Source organism: Ursus maritimus, unplaced genomic scaffold (genome assembly GCF_017311325.1).
Source record: "Ursus maritimus isolate PB19 unplaced genomic scaffold, ASM1731132v1 scaffold_8, whole genome shotgun sequence".
Lineage (NCBI taxonomy): Eukaryota > Metazoa > Chordata > Mammalia > Carnivora > Ursidae > Ursus > Ursus maritimus.
The window spans coordinates 43,697,391-43,718,623 of NW_024426996.1; the positions used below are offsets into that span (position 1 = coordinate 43,697,391).

General features: G+C 42.3%; 1 protein-coding gene and 1 pseudogene across 4 annotated transcripts in view; one reads left to right on the plus strand and one right to left on the minus strand.

Annotated features, from left to right (window-relative positions):
• TXK (TXK tyrosine kinase) overlaps window positions 1–21,233 on the plus strand; it is a 57,675-nt gene that overhangs the window by 4,355 nt on the left and 32,087 nt on the right. Inside the window, exons 2-5 of one of the 4 annotated variants that reach the window (XM_008701458.2) lie at window positions 13,067–13,121; window positions 14,151–14,253; window positions 15,068–15,273; window positions 17,926–17,991. In XM_008701458.2, the coding sequence (XP_008699680.1) occupies window positions 13,067–13,121; window positions 14,151–14,253; window positions 15,068–15,273; window positions 17,926–17,991 (430 nt within the window). Of the gene's footprint in view, window positions 1–999; window positions 1,054–13,035; window positions 13,122–14,150; window positions 14,254–15,067; window positions 15,274–17,925; window positions 17,992–21,233 lie in introns of those variants that run through there. The other 3 variants (XM_040624990.1, XM_008701457.2, XM_040624989.1) reach the window with 3 other exon arrangements.
• Window positions 3,706–6,394, minus strand: LOC121101433 (annotated as a pseudogene).

The following is a 21,233-nucleotide window of genomic DNA, read 5'->3' on the forward strand; positions in this document are numbered from 1 at the left end:
TCGGTTAAGTCAATTAAAGTGTGTCTGATTTAAAAAGGCCCTTCTGGGTGACGCAGTCGTTAAGCGTCTGCCTTCGGCTCAGGGCATGATCCTGGAGTTCTGGGATCGAGTCCCACGTCAGGCTTCTCTGCTGGGAGCCTGCTTCTTCCTCTCCCACTCCCCCTGCTTGTGTTCCCTCTCTCGCTGGCTGTCTCTGTCAAATAAATAAATAAAATCTTTAAAAAATAAATAAATAAAAAGGCCCTTCAGAAACAGATCTCGTGGTGGGAATTCATGATCGTCCTGAGGAAGGAAGTTCGGTCTTTCCGTGAGTTTCGGGGAACAATGGCGCCTGGTTGTAGTGAACGGAGACTCACTCATCCATCCCCCGGAGCCACTTCCCCAAAGCCACAGGCTTTCGTTTTCCCCCACGCCCTTCCGCGGCCCCTGCAGCCCGCACCAGAATTTCTCGCCGTAAAACCACAGCGTGGAACGTGTGGGTCGGGCGACTAACTCGCCTGGTCTTCGGCTCAGGAGGGCTCTTGAACCCGAGCCAGTTATGCATGTTTTCAAATAAACAGCAGCAGCCATCGCCCGTTGGGACCGAATTCAGTAGGAATACATTTCACTTGAGGCTCTGATTCAACACGAAACAGTGACGTCGGACATGCCCGGGCACGACTGCGAGGTCATGCTGCTGTGAACCGCAGACGGCAGAAACGGAGGGAAGGCCAGCAGCCCGGCTTCCCGGAGGGGGCTGGGGCCACGGCGTCGCGGGGGACAGGTGTTCGCGAGCCGGGAGGCGGCCTCGGAGCCTCTGAGCGGGGCTGCTTCCCCACTCGCTCCCTTCCAGTGCCCCCTGGCGGAAGCCTGCTCCCCCGCAGCCCGTCCAGAGGCGCCGGGAGCGAGGGCGGGGGGAGGGGGGGAGCGTTCCCAGGACAGAACCCGCAGGCCAGCTCAAACGAAGCTCGACGGCCTTCCCCGTGAGGGATGCGCCATTCCTAAAGGTCGCAGGGATTACACCAGGATGCGGTGCCCTTTTCCTGTTTGCCGGGACCTGGCGTCTGATTAAAGGTATTTGCCAGGGGAATAAGAAGCAGGTGAAAAGATCAGCGCAGACGTCAGCCTGGGAGAGGAAGCTCCGACTCCTTCCTGAGCTAATCCTCAGCCCTTGCAGCGGGCAAATAGTCACTGCCCATCTCTGGGGCGTTTTAGTCTCTGGCAGAGGCCTTCGATAGCATGCGCTTCTGCCGAAACTGGGAATTTTCCAAAGGCACAAAAGGGCTTTTCTCTCTGCAGGTTAATCAGCAAAGAATGGTTTCTGTAATCACAGGTTGCACACGGAAGTGACTCTCCATTAGCTCACTAACCTCGAAGACCTGTGTGAAGCTGTAAATTGAAAACGGCAACGAATCTAAAAATCACTGATACCTGCTTTGGAGGGAATCGGTATTTCAATCTATAAATAAAGATGCCTAGTGGCTTGGAAAGTCATGCCAAATGAGGGAACACCAGGGAGCTGCTCGGGGTTCACAATTTTTTGTTTTTTCATTTATGCGACAATTATTTCTTGGGCAGCAACTTGCTGGGCAGAAGGAATGGAACCATAAACACGGGAGAGGTTGGCCTTATCATCCACAGTTGCTCCTGGTCTTCGGGGGAGAAGAAAAACCATATCATACTTAAATCAGTGGCAGCATAGGTCTGTCCCTTTGCTATTGAATCAGGGAAAATAAGTATTCTTGAAAAGACTTCTTCCTAAATCACAGACTGCAGAAGAGAGCAAAGGCACCCAGGGGGTTTTATGGGGTTTATAATCCACTCTGCTGGCATCTAGTCCTACAGGTGAGTAGGGGAAAGCCTTTTCCTTGTGCCCAGATGTCTTTCCTGCGTGCTAATGCCAGCAATTCCTTCCGGAAAGTTCTATGTATTTAAATTTAAGGTATTATAGGTACTTTTATGGGTCAACTTGGCCGAGTCATGTTGTTTGGCTGTTTGAGCAACATAATTCTAGATGTTTCTGTGAAGGGGTTTGGGGGATGAGGATTTAAATCAAGGTTTAAATCGGTGGTCTTTGAGTCAAACAGATTACTCTCCACGATGTGGGTGGGCTTAATCCAATCAGTTGAAGGCCTTAAGAGAGCAGAGACTGGCCTCAGGTGAGCAAGAGGAATTCTGCCAGCAGACTGCCTTTGGACAGCCTGCCAGCCCACCCCATTAGATTTTGGACTTGCCAGTCCCCACAATCATGTGAACCAATTCCTTAAAAATTAATCTGTCTGTTCACCTTAATATAGGTGTTATGCTTACAAACATGAAAATGCCTTTAAAAGAAGGATGGCGGTACAACACGTTTACTATTATATCTGTTTATGATATCATTGCTACCTTACCAAGAATCAGTTTCAGCACCTCTCCTGAGGCTGTTTGGATAGTAGAGAGCGAGAGCCCTTTAGAGTCCTGAAATGGAGGGAACATTTGCCTTTGAGTCATGGGTAGAGAATGGGCTCAGAACAAGGGAGTTGGGGGCTGAAGATCGGCTTTGGCTTGGTTGGCCTTTTCCCTTGTGTTGTCTTCAGAGGGAGAATCACGTCTACTTACATCTGTTTACCTTAAATGTAGCATGTGAGTACCTAAAAAATACTTGCTGAATGAGTTCTAGGGAACTGGGTGAGGGAACAGGTTGGGAATTAAATGAGCAATCTCTCTGTTCTAGGTGCTTTACCTCTTATTAATCTGCTCTTATTTAATTAATTAATTATTTATTGCTCTGTCTTATTTAATCTGCTCATCCAAAAGGATAGTCTTGTTATGCTCCTGGACTCTGAGCCAAGGTCTCTGGGCTTGAATTCTGACTCAGCGGCTTTTTAATTCTGTGACTTTGGACAAATTACTGAACCTCTCTCTTAGTGTTTTTACTCTGCAAAATGGGGTAATAACAGGGCCAATTTCAATGCGTAGGTAGTAAGTTAGTATAGTGAGATCTTAGCATAACACCTGCTTATAGTAAGGGCTATGTTGGGGAACTGCGTTTCCTAGAAGGTAGGTTTCATTCCTTTTATTTTCCAGAGAAGGCTGCTGAGTGATTGCCCAGAATCACATTGTTGCCACAAGAAAATGGAGCCATGATTTGACTGCGAGTTGGTCTGACACCAAAACCCACTCAACCCCCTGTGCTGTCCTAATATGGAAAAAAAACATTTGAACACCAGAGAGGTTTCACGATTTCATTTAGCGTCTCATGGATTGATGCTTGATTTTCTATAAGTTACTTCTTTATTTAATGTTTCTGGGACAGCAGGTTAGGCTTATGACCTATAAGTACTAGTCAAAGCTCCGGAAGCCGTTCTCTTCAACTTTGCTGTTCTACTTAGTCAAAAGGTTGTGGTCAGCCTAGCTTGTTCTGTGGCCAGCATCGTGCTGTGAGATGTCCTGTGGTAGAATGCGCTACTGAAATGTAGAGCCCAGGTGTGATGTGGTGGTGTGGGGGTATTGGGGAGGCCGATTTATTGAGTTCTCACTGTGTGCCAGGCACCCATGCTGGATGCTCTGGAGAAGTGCCAACATTGAAGAGCTTACAGTGTAGCTCAGTGGTTCTCAAAATCAAGGGGTTTTTGTGGAACCCACTCCCCCACAGGGATGCTTGACAATGCCTGGGAATTTTTTGGTTTTCACAACTGCGAAGAGGAGGCGGGTGTAAAAGGGGTGAGGGCTTGCTGCTGACACCTGGTGCATAGAGGTGCTGCTAAGCGTCCTATCATGCACAGGACAGTGTCCCCCAACCCTCCAAGAATCATCCAATCTAAAATGTCAATTATGGTGTGATTGAGAAACCCTGTGAGAGATGGAGCCTATGCAAAGATGGTTGTTTAAATGGCCATCTAACATGGCGCCCAATGACAAGCCACAGGGCAGGACAGACCACTTGTGCTCTGGGAGCCCAGAGGACCATTAGATGGGAGTGGATTGCGGTGCAAGTCCTTTTCAGGCCAGAGGCAGGAGTGTCCAGGAGGTCTGTGAGAGCAGAGTAGGTGGAGGAAGCTGGTGCAAGAGGAGCGGTGAGCATGGAGAGTTGGAGTGGAGTTGGCCAGGTTATGGAAGGCAGTGAACATAAGGAGGGTATAATCTTGATGCCATATGTAGTTGAGAGCCTTTTTAGGAGCTGAGGATGGAGAGCAGTTGGCTGAGACAGACTTTCAGGGAAATGAACTTAGAGGATGGATTGAAGGAGAGAACGCTCAGGGGCAGGGCTCAGAGGCTGGGACTTTGGCCAGTTCATTCAGTCACTGAGCGAACACTGTGCCCAGAGGTTGAGAGCAGAGGCTCTGGAGTCAGGCTGCCTGGGTCCCATCCTGGCTCTCAACTTTAAAGGCCCTTGACTCTCGGCAGGGAGGATCCCCTCTGGGTCAGATTCTTCATGTGTAAAGCGGCACCTACTTCACAGGGTTAAATGAGGATTAAATGAGCGACCACAGAAATGCAGGTGTGGGCTGATGAGGACTTGGATGAGATTGGTAGCTGGGGACAGAAGAAGGAAACGGTGAAACAATTTGAACAGATTCATGGCAGATTGGCTATAAGGGACAGGGCTCAGGAAGAATCCAAGATTTCTGTGGTGGAATCCTACTCAGACATGGGAAGATTAGAAAGGGGAACCAATCAGGTAGTTTTCTTTTTTTGTTTTCTTATTAATACAGTATTCATTTGTCTTCCCTCTGTCAAACCCTGAGCCAACCACTTTCCCCAGGCTGCCTGGGATGTATAGGAAAAGGAACATACGGGCAGTCGAGACACAGGAGAAAGACCTATGGGGAGGTGGAGACGGCTCCATCACATGGCGAAGAGGATGGGAAAGGCCACCATCAGGCAAAGGAGCCCCATGGCCGCCGAGAGGGCAAAGCCCAGCATGGCGTAAGAGCTGTTGCTTCAGAGAGGGTTCCTGGCATAACCAATACTAAGCTCCCAAACACAGCCCCAATTCTAGCTCTAGAGACAGCCACTCCTATCATGGCAACCCCAACCCCAATGAGCTTGGCTGCTGTGTCTGTGTCCTGTGAAATGGCGCTGGTTCAGAAGCTGTGGCTGGGATAAGTGAGATCAGGGGATGTGGGGCTGCCAAGCTGCTGAGACTCTCATCTTCAGAGTCTCTGGTGGTTTTAGCACCATAGCGGACAGTGATCAGCTCAACAGTTGAGAGGTGCTCCTGACCAAGAAGAGGGTGGAGATGAACTTTGCATAGGTGGACATTTTCAGGGGATGAGGGGCTGTGGCAGGAGAGCTGCCCCCAGCACAGAGAAGACAGAGAGGGGTGCGGGGAGGACTGGGATAGTTTTCTTATTGGGGCTCATGAGGAAGATGAGAATTCTGGTTGGGCAAAAGGTAAGTCAGTGGCTGAATTAGAGAAATAAAAAACCTTTTGCAACTACCACTAAAAATCATGGACATATAAAAAGTTCTCAGTCCTGGAACAGGCACTTAACTAATCTAACCACAGGCCTACCTGATTTTCTGGGGCTTTTCCTTTTTTTTAATCTGTAAATTTTAGTTTTGAAATATTTCAAGCATTTGGAAAAATAGAGAGACTAATATAACATGCTATTGATTATTAAAGGAATAAAGTGACCACTATAGACACTTCTTGGTCTCAATGATATCAAATGGTTTTAGTTTATATTAGAACATGAGGCCATAGATGGCCATCACTTACCTTGCTGGACCATCTTACAAAGGTTTGTAGACTGAGTACAGAGTTTGCTCTGGCCTGTGGCTAAATTGTTCTCCAGTATCTAATGAGACTTCCTACTACGTAGGCACTCAAGGTCTTATCCTCCCTTATTTCAAGGACTTTCATAATTTAATCCTTCATCACCACTCTTACTGTTCACTGCTTCCTATTGTACCTGCTTATTCTGTCCCCAAATACATTTTCCCATTAGGACGGAATCAAGACAAGCGGGTACTCTGAAAAGGTTATAATTTAATGCTTCTTCAAACTAATTTCTTCATGTATCCATTCACTCAACAAATATACGTTGTGTAGCTATTATATGTCAACAACTGTTCTAGCCTCTTGGGATATAATTGAACAAAATAGACAAAGATCCCCATTTACATTCCAGTAGAGGAGACAGAGAGTAAAAAACAAAACAAAAAAGCTAAATCAATCACATAGTATGTTAGAAGGTGAGAAATGCCATCCAAAAAAAAAAAAAGTAGAGCAAAGTAAGGAATACCCGAGGCAGGGAGTGCAGGTGGCAGTAATAATAGTCAAGTATTCTTCACTGAGAAGGTAAGATTCGAGCAGACTTGAAGGAGTGGAGAGAGTTAAGAAGGTTGGATGGTAATTATATTTTTAATTTTTTTGAGGCACCTCCAAGCTGTTTTCCACGGTAGCTGCACCAATTCACATTCCCACCAACAGTGCGCGAGGATTCCCTTTTCTCCACATGCTCGATAACACTTGTTATTTCTTGTCTTTTTGATAATAGCCATTCTGACAGGTGTGATGTGATATCTTATCGTAGTTTGATTTGCACTTCCCTGGTGGTTGGTAATGTTGAGAGCATCTTTTCATGTGTCTTTGGAAAAATGTCTATTCAGATCCTCTGCCAATTTTTTAATACGGTTATGTGGCGGTTTTTTGGTATTGAGTTATATGAATTCTTTATATATTTTGGATATTGACCCCTTATCCAATATATCATTTACATATATCTTCTCCCATTCAATAGTTTGCCTTTTTATTTTGTTGATGGTTTTCTTTGCTATAAAAGCTTTTTAATTTGTTGTAGTTCCAATGATTTATTTTTCCTTTTTTTTTTTCTGGTCCTTCCCTGAGACCATATGACCCAGTAATTCCACTTCTGAGTATTTACTTGAAGAAAACAAAGCCACTGATTTGAAGAGATATATGCAGCCCTGTGTTTACTGCAGCGTTATTTACAATAGCCAAGATATGGATACAGCCCAAGTGCCCACTGATAGGTGACTGAATAAAGAGGATGTGGTGTATACATACAATGGGATATTATTCAGCCATGAGAAAGAATGAAATCTTGCTGTTCACAGCAACATGGGTGGACCTAGAGGGTATTATGCTAAGTGAAATAAGACAGAAGAGACAAATATATGATTTCGCTTACATGTAGAGTCTAAAAAACAAAACAAACGAACAAACGAAAACAGAAACAAACTCATAAATACAGAGAACAAATTAGTTGCCAAAAGAGAGGGAGATGGGGTCACAGGCAAATAGGTGAAGGGGATTAAGAGGTACAAGCTTTCAGTTATGAAATAACTCACAGAGGTGAAAAGTACAGCATAGGGAATGTAGTCAATAATATTGTAATAACACTGTATGGTGATGGATGGTAACTACACTAATTGTGGTGAAAATTACATAATTACCTGAAATGAATACAACATTTTATGTCAACTATAACTTAAAAAAATATTTAAAAAAAAGAAGGTTGACACCTGGAGGGGAGAGTGGGGTAGCCAAGACAAAAGCAAAGAAACTGGGGAGAGGAGGCCTGGTGTGCCTCAGAAGCAGCGAGGAGGGCAGTGTGGCTGGGTGACATGAGCAAGGGCATTTGGACAGAAATGAGAGGCAATAGGAGTCCAGATACAGAGGGTTTTATAGGCTAGTGTGAATAATTCGGCTATAACTGTCAATGAAATGGGGAGCCCTTGTGGGATTTGGAGACAAGGAGCAATATGATCCAACTTAGGTTTTAAATTAATTACTCTGGCTGCTATGCTGAGAAGAGACCATAGGGAGTTTAGGATAGAAGCAGGAAGAAGTCAGCAGGCTGTTGGTATAATCCAGATGAATGATGGTGGCTTGGACCATGGTAGTAATAGAAGGGTGGGAAAAGCAGTAAGAGTCTGTGTGTGTGTGTGTGTGTGTGTGTGTGTGTGTGTGTGTGTGTGCGTGTGTGTGTGTGTGTGTGTGTGCGTGTGTGTGTGTGTGTGTGTGTGCGTGTGTGTGTGTGTGTGTGTGTGCGTGTGTGTGTGTGTGTGTGTGTGTGTGTGTGTGTGTGTGTGTGTGTGTGTGTGTGTGAAAATATACATGGTGAAATATACATAACATAAAATTTACCATTTTAACTATTTGTAAGTGTACAGTCCAGTGGCATTAAGTCCATTTGAATTATCAGATAATCATCCCCACTATCCATCTCCAGACCATTTTCATCATCCCAAACTGAAACTCTTGGATACGTTGTTAAGGCAGAATCAGCATGCCTTCTGACAGATTGGACTGGGGTGTGAGAGAAAGAGAGGAGTCAAAGACAACTCCAAAATCACCGACCTGAGCAACTAGGAAAATGGAATTGTTATTGACAAAATGGAGAGCACGGGTAGAGCAAGTCTGGGGAAGAAGGAAAAGAAGATGTTCAGATTTCTTCATGTGAATTGGAGGTGTCCACTAGACACCCAAGTGGAGAATTTGAGGCTGCATTTGGGTATGCAAGTCTGGAATGCACTGGAACTGGGTAGAGGTATACGTTTAGATGTCATGGGCAGATAGATGGTTTTTAAGACACAGAAAGGAATGAAATAATCAAAAGAGTGAATGAGACAGAGAAAAGAAGAGCTCAAAAGCTTTGGAGCAGGCTGTCATTAGCCCTAGGCTGAGGGGGTAGAGAGGAAGAGAAGAAAGTGGCAAAAGAGACCAAAAAGAAAGAAAACCAAGAGAAGAGTGTTGAATGCTGCTGAGAGGTCAAGTAAGATGAGGACATAGAATTAACCATGGGATAGACTGGTGCATAGGTCACCGGTGACCCTAACAAGAGCAGTTTGAGGGAAGTGGCAGGAACAAAAGCCTGACTGGAATGGGTTAAGAGAAAACGAGAGAAGAATTGGAAGCAGCAAGTAAAGATGACGCATTTCTAGATTTTACTGTAAATGGGGAGCAAAGCTGATCAAGGAAATAATATGGAGTAGTTTCTTTTGTTTTTAATGGGGGAAATAACAGCATATTTGTATGCTAATGGTAATGATCCAGTGGAGAGGGGAATGGTGATACTAGAGAGGGAAGGAGCATTTTTAAAATTTTAAATTTGAATACCTCTACGTGAGGCCACAGCATTTTTGCCACATTCTAACCATACTCTGACCCACTTCACTCATTTTTGTAACCTACATTTGACTTTGCATCTCTTGGCCCGGATAGATACAGATCTATATGGGGCTCTAAAACAACGCTGGAATCAATTGGCAAGAATGCAAATTACAGCCAGTCCGCTAAAGTAGACAGAGCCCCTAAGTGCTAATGTTCCCTCTTTCTCAGAGGCCATTTTTTCATGTAGACACTAGAAGAACATTGACAGAAGCAGTTGAAATCCCAAAACCTAATACATAATATAATGCAGATTTTGGGGACTCAGTTATTTATTTTCTTTTAGTGTCTAGAAATCAACCTTCGAATGGTCCGTGGAAAATGGGTGATTTCTGGGTCCAGGCAAAAGAAGAGAGAAAGTTATTAAGTCGGGTGAGTGATAAACCAGCAATGGGAGGAAAGATGAATCTTTGCCTGGGCTTGGACTGGCACAATGTCTCCACGGTGAAATGGAATTTACCACTGGACCACCAATGTTTCTGTAGCCCAAAGACTGAGTATGATAGTGTCCAAATCAGAGAAAGGCAAGTAACTAATGCATGAATCTAGGTTTGCAAGGTCAAATTCTATGAAAGGAAAGGGAGCTAATATATTTTTATTACTGTGTCGAGTATCTTTATTCTTATTTACCCTATTACCCTGAAAGGATGATCCATAGGGATTAAATATGGTGGCCAGACTCCACGATGGCTCAGTGAGCCCAACTTCTTGGTATTCATTCTTTTCCACCTTGTACTCTATCCTAGAAACATAATCTATAGGGGTTGGCTTCTACATGCTTCCAAGCCCTGGCTTCTGGTTGGATTACACTAAAGGGGAGTCCTGGGAGGAAGTTATGGTGAGGTTGCCTTGAATTGGCTGTGTCTTTCAAGAGTAGATCATTGCTCCTATCAAAGGGGTTTCAGCTCTACTTAACTCTCTTTCACTTTCCTGGTCCTTTTGGACCTAGGGATGGTGAAAGTTCCACTACTGTTAGGCCCAGTTTCCTTTACTCCCTTATCCCGCCTTTGTAATTAGTCCCTTTGTGTATGAACCCTTTTAAAATTATGCTAATTTAAATATGTCATGTTTCATATTGGAACCCTGACTGGTACAATGATTGGTATCAGAAGTGGCTCCAGGAAACAGAGTCAAATTGGATCTGAGATTTATTTGGTCATATATTTAGAGATCCAAGGAAGCCTTATTGCTGGGGGAAATGATTCAATTATCAATTGCTCAAATTATCATTTTTGGCAGCCTGAAATGAAGGGCAAAATGCTAGCTGTGTGGAGCTCCTCTAAAGTCTCAGGATGAAAATCATAGCATGATTCCCCAGGAATTAGGAGTAATGCCTTGACACTGTGCTGATAATTATTTTTAATTTGAAAAGTAGCTGTTGGCTTGCTGCTGGTGAAGACTGAATGGTCAACCATGGATCATGAAATATTTATGTGATTCAAACCGCCTGTCTTAAGCTGAGTGTTATCTGATTCAATGAACCATAAAATTAGGCATGAAGAGCAGTAATCCATTGTAACACAGAAGCAGTATATTTGAAAGTAGTCCCCAGGAGATCGAGAAGGCTCAAGATAGCTTCATGAGCAGGTGACTTATATTCACATAGTACTGTTCTTTCTGCTTCTCCTTCAACTCATATGAGAGGCCTCAAGGGGAGTTCCTCAACAAGCCTGATGTATAGAGAGATCTGCATCCTGAATGCATATGGATGGGCAATAAACAGCCATCGTGCTATAGCCCCTTCAGAGGTCTCCGGAAAGATAGTGCTGAAATAAAACCCTCCCAGAACTTCAAAAAGTGCATCCGTTTGTTTATATTAATTAGGAAAAGATAGTCTGAGATGCTGATCTACAATAACTAATGGGTGATGGCAAAAAAAGTTGGTTTGCTAGTTGGGAACATGGGAAGTACAAGGTCAGGAGATTTGTGACAAGATCTGGGGAGAGGACTGTGGCTGAAACTCTTGGAATGGGGACAGAATGGAAAGATAAAATCAGAGGTCTGCAAGATGATCCATTCTGTTAGCCTTTTCTCAGTTTTGTTTGTGCTTCAGTGGTTCTCTGAATACTTCTAACCATGGTGTTCCATAATTCAGAAGCAGCTGGCTTAATAGGAGAAAGGACTGGCCTGCTAAATCCCCAGTTATTACTATGACATCTGGGAGATAACATTCTGCAGTGTTGGTGGGGTATCCTATAGGACGCAATGAATGTTTTAAACCAGCAACAAATGCGTAGCCAGGATGCGCGAGTTGGGGAACTAAGGAGTGGTGTTTGGAGTGGCCCCTCTCACCATTTCATCGAATAACCCACTGGAATATTGTTGTTCTTTTTATTTAAGACCTTGGGTTTGGTGGGTTTGGAGAATTCCCTTTCTTAGGGAATACTGGAGGTTGACATTGCCCTCTGGCCATTTTGGGATTCCTTGTATCACTGAACTGATTGGCACAGAAAGAGGTCAGTGCAGCTGGGATGAGTACCCTGATTACCAGGAAGAAACCGGGTTGGTTCTTCACAGAGAAGACAAAGAGGACTTTGAAATTCAAAGAATTTACCAGCTTTCTTTCCTAATATTCAAAATAGTCCTGGTCAGTAGAAAATTATAACAGCTCCATAAAAACAAGACCAACTAAGGACCCAGATCCCACAGGAATGAACATTTGGATTATTCTGTCAGGTAAAGCACGTTCTTCAGCCTAAGTGTTGGCAGAGGCAAAGGGGAACATAGAATGGATGGTGACAGAAGGCATCTATGATCATCAGCTTAGGACTCAGGACAGCTGTAGATATGGGAATCGTAGCAGCTATGTTTTATTTACTCTTCTTTTCTCTTATTTCCTTCCCTACCTTACTTCCAGTATCCTGATGTTTAATGTACTAAGTTTCAGGCGGAAGTATGACCACGCTGACATCACCTGGTGATAACATAATGGCTGATGAAACTCCATTGCATCCCCTGTTCTGGGGGCACAGAGAGGATGCTGAGGGGTAGACTGTACTGGGTGTCTTCTGTTTGTACTCCTCTTCTATTTTCGTGGGGCTTTAGGGATGATATCTAATTCAATCTCCTCAACAACCCTATAGTCATTATAGGTCTTCTCGATTACCCTCTTCCTATATACCTGGCACTATTCTAGGTGATTTCCAGGAATTGATTTAATTAATGCTCCCAGTTGCCTTACATGCTAGGTATCCAATTATTCCCATTTTACAGATGAGGAAACTTAAGCACAGAACAGTTCAGTAACTTCCCCAAACCCACAAAGTTAGAGATTAGCCTCTGCCTCATAAGGCTTCTCAGATGGGTTAGGTATGATCATCCTGTTTTTGCAGATAGGAAAACAAAGACTTCTCATCCCAGATATAGTCACCCACACAGTGAAGATTCAAACCCAGGTCTGTCTAACCTCAGAACTCATGTCTAACATACTCTCTGCTTCCTTAATGCTTCATTGTCAGGTGTCATGATGAGAAAGAGCTGGCGGGGAAATCCAGGTTCTAGGAACATAAAATATTAAATAATAAAATATTTAAAAATTTTTTTAAAAATGTGATGGACCTAATTCAAAATCCCAGCTCTCAGATTTCCTAGGAGAACGTGGCTTTTGGAATCCTATTCTTTTGTACACTTATTAGCTGACATTAGCCCTGATCAAGGTAAAGTAGAATACAGTGGTCATTTGTCATTCACAGACTGAGGAAATGCATAAACCAGACCTGGGGAGAAGAGCCTGAGAAGGGAAACCACACTGGCCAGGGTGCCAGTAACTTCTTTTTGCTTTCAAGACAGTTTCTCATCTGCCACTAGCAAAGGAGGGCAGAGTCAAGACCTAGCATATGCTTTATCATTCCTATCTCTCCTTGGGAATTTTCCTTGGGAATTTCCTCCTTTGGACAAGCACCACCGGCCTTATCTAGCCAATATCATGCACTTATGGCTCTCTCACAATGATCTGCTTTTCAGATAATACCATCCAGTCGATTTTCTGTTGCTGTTGCTGCTGTTCATTGCAGAAGCGGTAAGTCTACTTCTGAGGGCAACTTCTTGGAAATTCATTCGTTCCGCTTCTTTACTGTCTCTTGTGTCTCTGTATCTCTTTGTATCTGCTGTTCCCTTTGCCTGGGAAACCCTTCTCCCGTTTCCTCCCTGCTGAGTGCCCACCGATCTAAAGGCATAAATCACATTTCAGGTCTTCCACCATCCATCTTGGATCCCTTTGGCATTAATTGCTCCTTCCATTGCATTTCCATAGCATGTGGCTTGGTTCTGTATTTAATACTTATTTTGTGTCTGCTGTTTACATATCTGTGTTCTGTTCAATAATTTTTACCCTTTAAGGACAAGAATCCTGTCTTATTTATTTGAATATCTCCCCCAAATGATCAGGGTCTGTTGCACTTTGATGCCCAGCAGACGATTGTATAGAATAAATACAAGGTACCATGATAATAGTAACAGTTAGCATTTAGCGGGAGTGTCCTCTGTGTAAGACTGTGCTAAAAGATTTGCATTTCTTAGCTCAAGTAACTCTCAAAAACCTACGGTTTTTATAATCTCCATCTTACAGATGAGGGAATTGAGGCTTAGAGAGGTTCCATTGCTTCTCCAAGGCCACACTATGAAATGGTAGAGTTGGGGTTCAAACTCATGTTCTTAATCACTACATCATGTCTACTTATAACAATGGGTACCATCAAACAAGGTCATGCATGTAAAACAATAAACACTGTGCCTGACGCAGAGTGAGTTTTTCATTATCATGATCATCATTTTATGACCTTAATATGCCCCAGGTTCGGTTTGGACAGGGGACATTTGTTTCTTCAGTTTTATTCCATAACAACTCCATATGCTCTTAGCATCTCTAGCTCCTTATGAGGAAAATGCAGTTCTGGGAGGTAGCAACTTGCCTGTGGAGAGTCTTCTAAGTAAGGAGGATGTTGGAAAGAGACCTGGAGCTTCGTGCTAGGTTCATGAATATCTGGTGAATGCTTGGATAACCTGAATTCAGATCACCACCGGTAACATGGTTGTTTTTCCATCTCAGACAAGTAAGAACACAAATAAGCCTGAGCAAAGATGAAGAATTTTCAGAAAAATACCCTCAGCGTCGCAGGCTGTGGTCCAGGGAATTGCCAAGCAAGAAGCGAGTGAGTATGCTCTTGATGAGGGAGAAGGAACAGAGGAAGCTTGTGTTTTTAGGGTCTATGCTCCTCGAGGTACTGTTTGCTGCCATGCCCAGAATCTAGTGTCGTGCTCGGCACGTAACAAGGGCTTAATAAACAGTTGGTGAATGAATGCCTTAGAAGAGAGCAGAAGAAAAAAAGACCAGTTAAAATAGCCTACGCTGCTATGTTTTGGCAGAATTTGAAACCAGACAGCGAATGGGGAAAAATGTGTATTCTGGCTGCTGCCGTTTTGAACCCAGGAGTAATTTTCAGTTCAGTGTTGGAGGAAACAGTGTTCTTAAGAAGTGTGATAAACCCAAACACGAGTTAATAGCGTGTGAAAGGGAAGGGCTGTTTGTCTTTTCTCAAGAGAGAAAAACCCATAAAACAAAGTGAAACTATTGGGGTGGAAATCAAATTTTAAGCATTGTGGCTTAAAAACCATCCAGCGGCGCCTGGCTGGCTCAGTCCGCGGAGCATGCGACTCTTGATCTCAGGGTCTTGAGTTCAAGCCTCGTGTTAAGCACAGAGCTATTTAAAAAAAAAGAGAAGAGAAACATCCAGTGCAATGCTGGCAAGAGAATGTGTGATCTTGACAACTTGGAAAATGATGAGTGGGTTGCCGGATTCCAAAGTTGTTTTATAGTCATTTCCTGTGTTTATCCCACTCTGGGTTTTGCTTTGGTGCAGCCAGATGGAAGAATTGGGGCAGCAGGGAAATGTACTCTATCCCTATTCTTTTTTAGTGCAGATTACCCAAACAGTAGTACAACAAGTCACTCCTTGCTTTTTACAGTCCAATAGAGACCACGTGCAACCGTCCAAACGCAAGCCGCTGCCTCCCCTCCCACCCTCTGAGGTTACCGAAGAGAAGATCCAAGTAAAGGCACTGTATGATTTTCTGCCCAGAGAGCCGTGTGACTTAGCATTAAAGAGATCAGAGGAATACCTGATACTGGAGAAGTATAACCCTCACTGGTGGAAGGCAAGAGACCGTTTGGGGTAAGACAGGTGCCACGGTCCTCCTCCAGTTCCTCTTCTTTTATCCTCTGAAGACTTCTGAAAGCGTAAAATCTGTTTTGGGGCTCGTTTCCTCTGGGTTTAGAATTCTTCCTTGTGCATGGAGCAGATCCTGTCCCCACACTGCCTACCTGTATGAGGGAGCGTTAAGGCACTGTGATTCCAGGCAGTCACAGACCTCCATGCACCTGGCATCACGTCCTGATGTCGCCACTTACTATCGTGTGTCCTTTGGCAGGTCACTTACCCTTCCTTTTTTTTTTTTTTAATTGAGGTATAATTGACATAACACTATATTGGTTTCAGGTGTGCAGCATAATAATTCGATATGTATATATATTATGAAACGATCACCACAATGTGTGTACTTAACATCCGTTACTACCCATAGTCACTTGTGATGACTTTTACACTTTATTCCCTTAGCAATTTTCAAATATGCAACATAGTATTACTGACTAGATAATGTGGTATATTATATCCCCAGGACTTCTTTATTTTATAACTGAAACTTTGTAGCTTTTGACCCCCTTCGCCTATTTCACCCACCCTCCACTCCCTGCCTCTGGCAACCACCAATCTGTTCTCTGTATCTATGAGCTTGGATTTTTTTTTAAATTAATTTTGTTTTTTAGATTCCATATATAAGTAAGATCATATAGTATTTGCCTTTGTCTGTCTGACTCCACTTAGCTTAATGCCCTTGAGATCCACCATGTTGTTGCAAATAGCAAGATTTTCTCCTGTTTTATGACTAATATTCTGTTATATACATATATATACCTCATATATACCTCTTTCTTTTTTTTTTTAAGATTTTTTTTTTAATTTATTTATTTGACAGAGATAGAGACAGCCAGCGAGAGAGGGAACACAAGCAGGGGGAGTGGGAGAGGAAGAAGCAGGCTCATAGCGTAGGAGCCTGACGTGGGGCTCGATCCCGTAACGCCGGGATCACGCCCTGAGCCGGAGGCAGACGCTTAACCGCTGTGCCACCCAGGCGCCCCCTATACCTCTTTCTTTTATCCATCCATCCATCAGCAGACACTTAGGTTGTTTCCATATCTTGACTATTATAAATAATGCCTCAATGAGCATGAGGGTTGCACACATCTTTTTGAGTTAGTGTTTTCATTTTCTTTAGATAAATAGCAGAAGTGGAATCGCTAGATCATATGGTAGTTCTATTTTTAATGCATTTTTGTTTATTTGTAAAATGGGAATAATATGTTCTACCATATAGGTTTTTTTCTGATTTATACTGTCTTTGAGTATTTGACTTTTTTTTCTGTTAAGCTCTAAGGTAGGAACAGAAACAGTATCTCGTTCGTTTTCACATTTCTGCAACGACTAGTTTTGGAAGTAAACATGGCAGTACTTGCCGAATTAAATTGGAAGGAAAAAAAGACCTTGGGTTGCAAGCAAACTTCATCATGTTGGGGGCAATAGATCGCTCATGCCTGACTGGAGTCCGCGGTAGCCCATTCTGAAGGGGATCTGGGCTGCCTGGGAGACAGTGCTGGCGTTTGATTTCTATTCTTTGTGATGATTTGGAGATGATAAGTATCTAAGTATTAGAAGAATCTAGATTATATACCTCTTTCTTTAGTTATATTTTCCTGATGATTTGGCTCTCTTATCAGTTTTTAGTTTCGACTTAACATGTGATGGAGACTTTTCAGTGGGAAAAGAGTTATGAGTAGGTTCAGAACCATGTCATTAGCCCTCCTACAGTTGGACGTGGGCATGACTCAGGTTTTAAAAGAAAAATGAATTAATTTTTAATTTCAAAGTTACTAAGTGAATATCACTTTTTATAATATGCAGCCATGATAAATAATGCCTCCAAACTCAAGCACTGGTATTCACTTAGCGAGTATCCTTCCAGAAAATTTTCAATGCACTTCCACACACATATTGAAATATACGTTCTTATTTGCAGGTTTAGTTTCCTAATTCTTACCATGCTTTATGCATTGTTCTGCAACTTGCTTGGATTTCTCAACAATGTCATGGAGATCTTTTTGTAATTTTCTAATTTCAAATTTCATTGATAAAGGTATAGAAAAAGAGAAACCCCTTCCCGCTGATGGGTTCTAAATTGGTATATTTTCCTTCAATGGCAATTTGCTGTATCTAAGGGGAGATGCACATATTTGGTGACCCAGCAATCTGGTATCTGTCTTTGGTATCTTTCCCTGTGCACAAGAACGCCTGTTCACATGTTTCTGTGCAGCATTGCTCTAACAGGGACATGGCTAAACTGGAATATCTAATGTATCTATTTTGCAGCAATTAAAAAGAATTAAGTTGTATCTTTGTGGTTGCCGTGTTTTTAATCTAGTCATTATGACATCCCAATGATCTCGTAAGTACCGCTCTTCCTCTTCGAAAAATTTTGGTGTCCCAAAACATCTTAAATTATTTCTATTGTAAGTCAGAATCTTAGTATTTATCGTTACAGAGATTTTGGTTGAATATGGAAATGAAAAATCCTTTTTCTTCTTTTAGCAATTTAATCAGTAAAACGAGTTTGATTTCCTCTCATGTCCTTGAGGTTTTAAAAGGATTGTTGTCACGATGATGCCACAAATGTGCCACGCGATTTGATTTTTGCTTTGTCTTTTGTTGTAGGAATGAAGGCTTAATCCCAAGCAACTATGTGACTGAAAACAAACTAACCAATTTAGAAATATATGAGTAAGTCTCCTCCAAAATATGTTCTATGGTTATCTATGAAAATCGGGTACATTTGGGCGGCTTACGGGGATAGAAGCTGGTTTTGGTCTACAAAAGGAAAAGAAAGTAACACATTTGGCTGCTTTAGTTTGAAAGATCTTTGATCCTTATAATAGTTGATTCAGAAACTTCTTTTTCTTAAACTTCTTTTTGTTTTGTTTTGTATGACCACCTTTTTGGGTTTGTTTTAACAGTGACTGCATGGAAACCAAACACTCATCTTGGTCTTGTTTTATGCTATGTCCTAAATGGAAAAATAAGTATTTCAAAAATGACCTTAGTTTTTTAATGAGTGGTAAATTGAACCTAACATAGAGACACACAATATATTTTGGCTCCTGTTTTGAAATGTTTTATAAATAGCTGAAGATGAGAAGTAGGCTAATGCTGTAGTTTGGGGGGGGGGGACTTTTGGTGTGTTCACTAGGGTTCTGCTTAGAAACCTATTTTTGTCACAATGATAGATTTGGAAGATGGAGATCTTAGCAATCACTTTTCTAGCCTCCCATTCTGCAGATCAGAAACTAAGGTCGTGAGAGTACTTTATAAGCAGACAGTGGCAGAGCTGGGAGTAGTCCTGGTCTTTTATAAATTCAGGTTTGCATAAGTTTTAGCACTTGAGTGCCCCCCCCCCTTAGATACTTGCTTTGCAATTAGCATATGCTTTCAGCCAGGTGGTGGTAGGTGATGTGGGTTGAGGCATGAAGACAGGTGCTTCTCAGAGAACCAGGCAGCAAATATAAATTGAATGAGAACCAACCCCTCCCGCCCAGCCCCTAGGTGTTTGCCTTGCTACTAATTTAAGCCCACCTGGAGGCCAGACAGTTTCACAACTACTTACCTTCACTTCAGCAGACCTCTTGGGGGGCTTGCCACTGCCCCCAACTGGAGCCACCCCTCACGATAGGTCTCTTTGAAGGTCAGGTCAGGGGAAGTTCTGTGTGAAAGTCTGTTAAGAAAAAGAAGACTTTTTTTTCCATATTGTAAACCCGGGTCAGACTTTCCAGGAGATTAAAGGAGACGTGTGAAAGTACCAACACAGTGCCCGGTAGTGAGTGAACAGATGCTCACTAACCCACAGTGTGACTTTCCTTCCTTTCATTATTCATTAATTTGCTTGCTGCTTCCTTAGTTTAGATGATGGTTGGGGTCTGCCCTTAACAGCTTGTTCATACTGTAGGTGTTGGGTAATTTGAATTAAACTACCCTGAACTTAGAATAATCATCTCATTTTCTTGGCTTTATGTGTCTTTAAAAGTTATCTACTATAATTATCTAATTGTGAAAAATTAATTTTTGTTTCTTTTTAAAGGGATTTATTAAAATATGGGTATAATAATTACCAATATAAATCACTAAAATATATCCACCACTTACTATATGCCAAGCACTGTTCTCATGACTGTAGAAATTTCGGTCCTAGGTTGAAATACTATAGTATGGGCTTAGAAATTGGAGAAATCTGAATTCAAATCCTGACATCACCACTGACTAGCGCTTGGGCTGTAGGCAAAATTACCGAATATCTATAAACCTCCAAATGATAATGAAAACTGGGAACCATGATACCTGTCTCATGTAGGACATAGTAAATATCTGATACATTCTAGGACTGTGAAGCTAACAGGAAGGGCATTTCCAGTTTGCCCACTATTACAGAGCTACCACATGTCATATTACTTCAGCCCGTGAGTCACTTCCTCTGTTCAGTCTTTGTTTATTGTCCACCTATGATGTACCGATGTTAGCTGTTCTGAGCCTTGGAGAAGCAACATGTAACACGTAGAGGCACTCCCTGTGTTCGTGGAACTTATGGCTTCATGGGGGAATAGACGGTAAACATTAACCTCAAATTCACAAATAAATATAAAATTTTAAATTGTGGGGTCATGAAGGAATGGTATGACCGAGAGAAATCAATGGGGAAGGTTAAAAGATGAGAATGTTGGGATGGGGAAGACTGATGAGGAAGTGACTTGAGGTCTAAAGGAAGTAGGATGTAGTCAGGGGGTGGATGGCGGAAGGAATGCTAAGTTAGTGTAAGGCTTCTGACATCTCAGGGGAACCTTTATACGTCGAAATATTTATGACTACTTTGGTTTTAAATTAATATCCGCATTATCAACATTACAATGTGAAAACCTGGTTTTCAGTAAGCCTTCAAATCTTGATATACTGTTTATAAATCTAAAAAAACAAGAACAGTCTCCTTAATTCAAACTCAACAGTGTCCTTAAACAATCAGTCCTATTTATAAGCTCAGTTAATTAAATTTCCCGAAACATTTCACTTGCATTAACAAACTGAATGAATTCAATTTTCCGTTTAAATTTTTTACATGCCTGACAGGGCAAATTCACAATTTCAATAGCCTTTTGTAAGTCCACATATGGTCCCGGAAATCTAATAAATTAAGCTTAAATGTGGTAAGCCAAATTCTCTTAACCATACAAATATTTAAAAAGTCAAATTCCCTTAAACTTTAAATTATAAGTTTAAAATTAATTATGCTTTTAAAATCAGAGGCAAAAAAACCCTAATATGTCAGATTCTCTTAACATAATACTTTAGTTTCTTAAAAGATTTTATTTATTTATTTGAGAGAGAGAGTAGGCGAGAGAGAGTGAGCATAATCAGGGGGAGGGGTGGAGGGAGAGGAAGAAGCAGACTCCCTGCTGAGCAGGGAGCCCCATATGGGTCTCCATCCCAGGACCCCGAGATCATGACCTGAGTCGAAGGCAGATGCTTAACTGACTGGCACACCCAGGCACCCCAATAATAGATACTTTAAATATCAAACGCATTGCTTATGCTGAATTTTACAGAAGTATGAGTCTAATTTGTTGCATTATCTCTATACTGAAAGCTTCATCTTCTTAGGGTTAGAAAGGACTAAGAGAAGCAGATTTACCTTCTTAGATCTAATAGAGTTTCTAGGTTGAAAACTTGAGACCACAGTACTGCTACTTGTTGATTCTAAGATTGGGACAGGTGGACCCGAGGCTTACGTGTACACAAGATGTTTGTACTCAACAACAGTTGGACATGCTGGATGGTTTTCATATGCCACTAGAAGCCCCACCCCAAGCCCTCTGTCCACAGCATTCAGTATGAGTTTTATAATCAGTGTTGTCTAGGTATAAGAGTTGCAGCCTTACCTATTAAAAAAACCCCACAACACTCTTCTTTCACTATCTGATTCA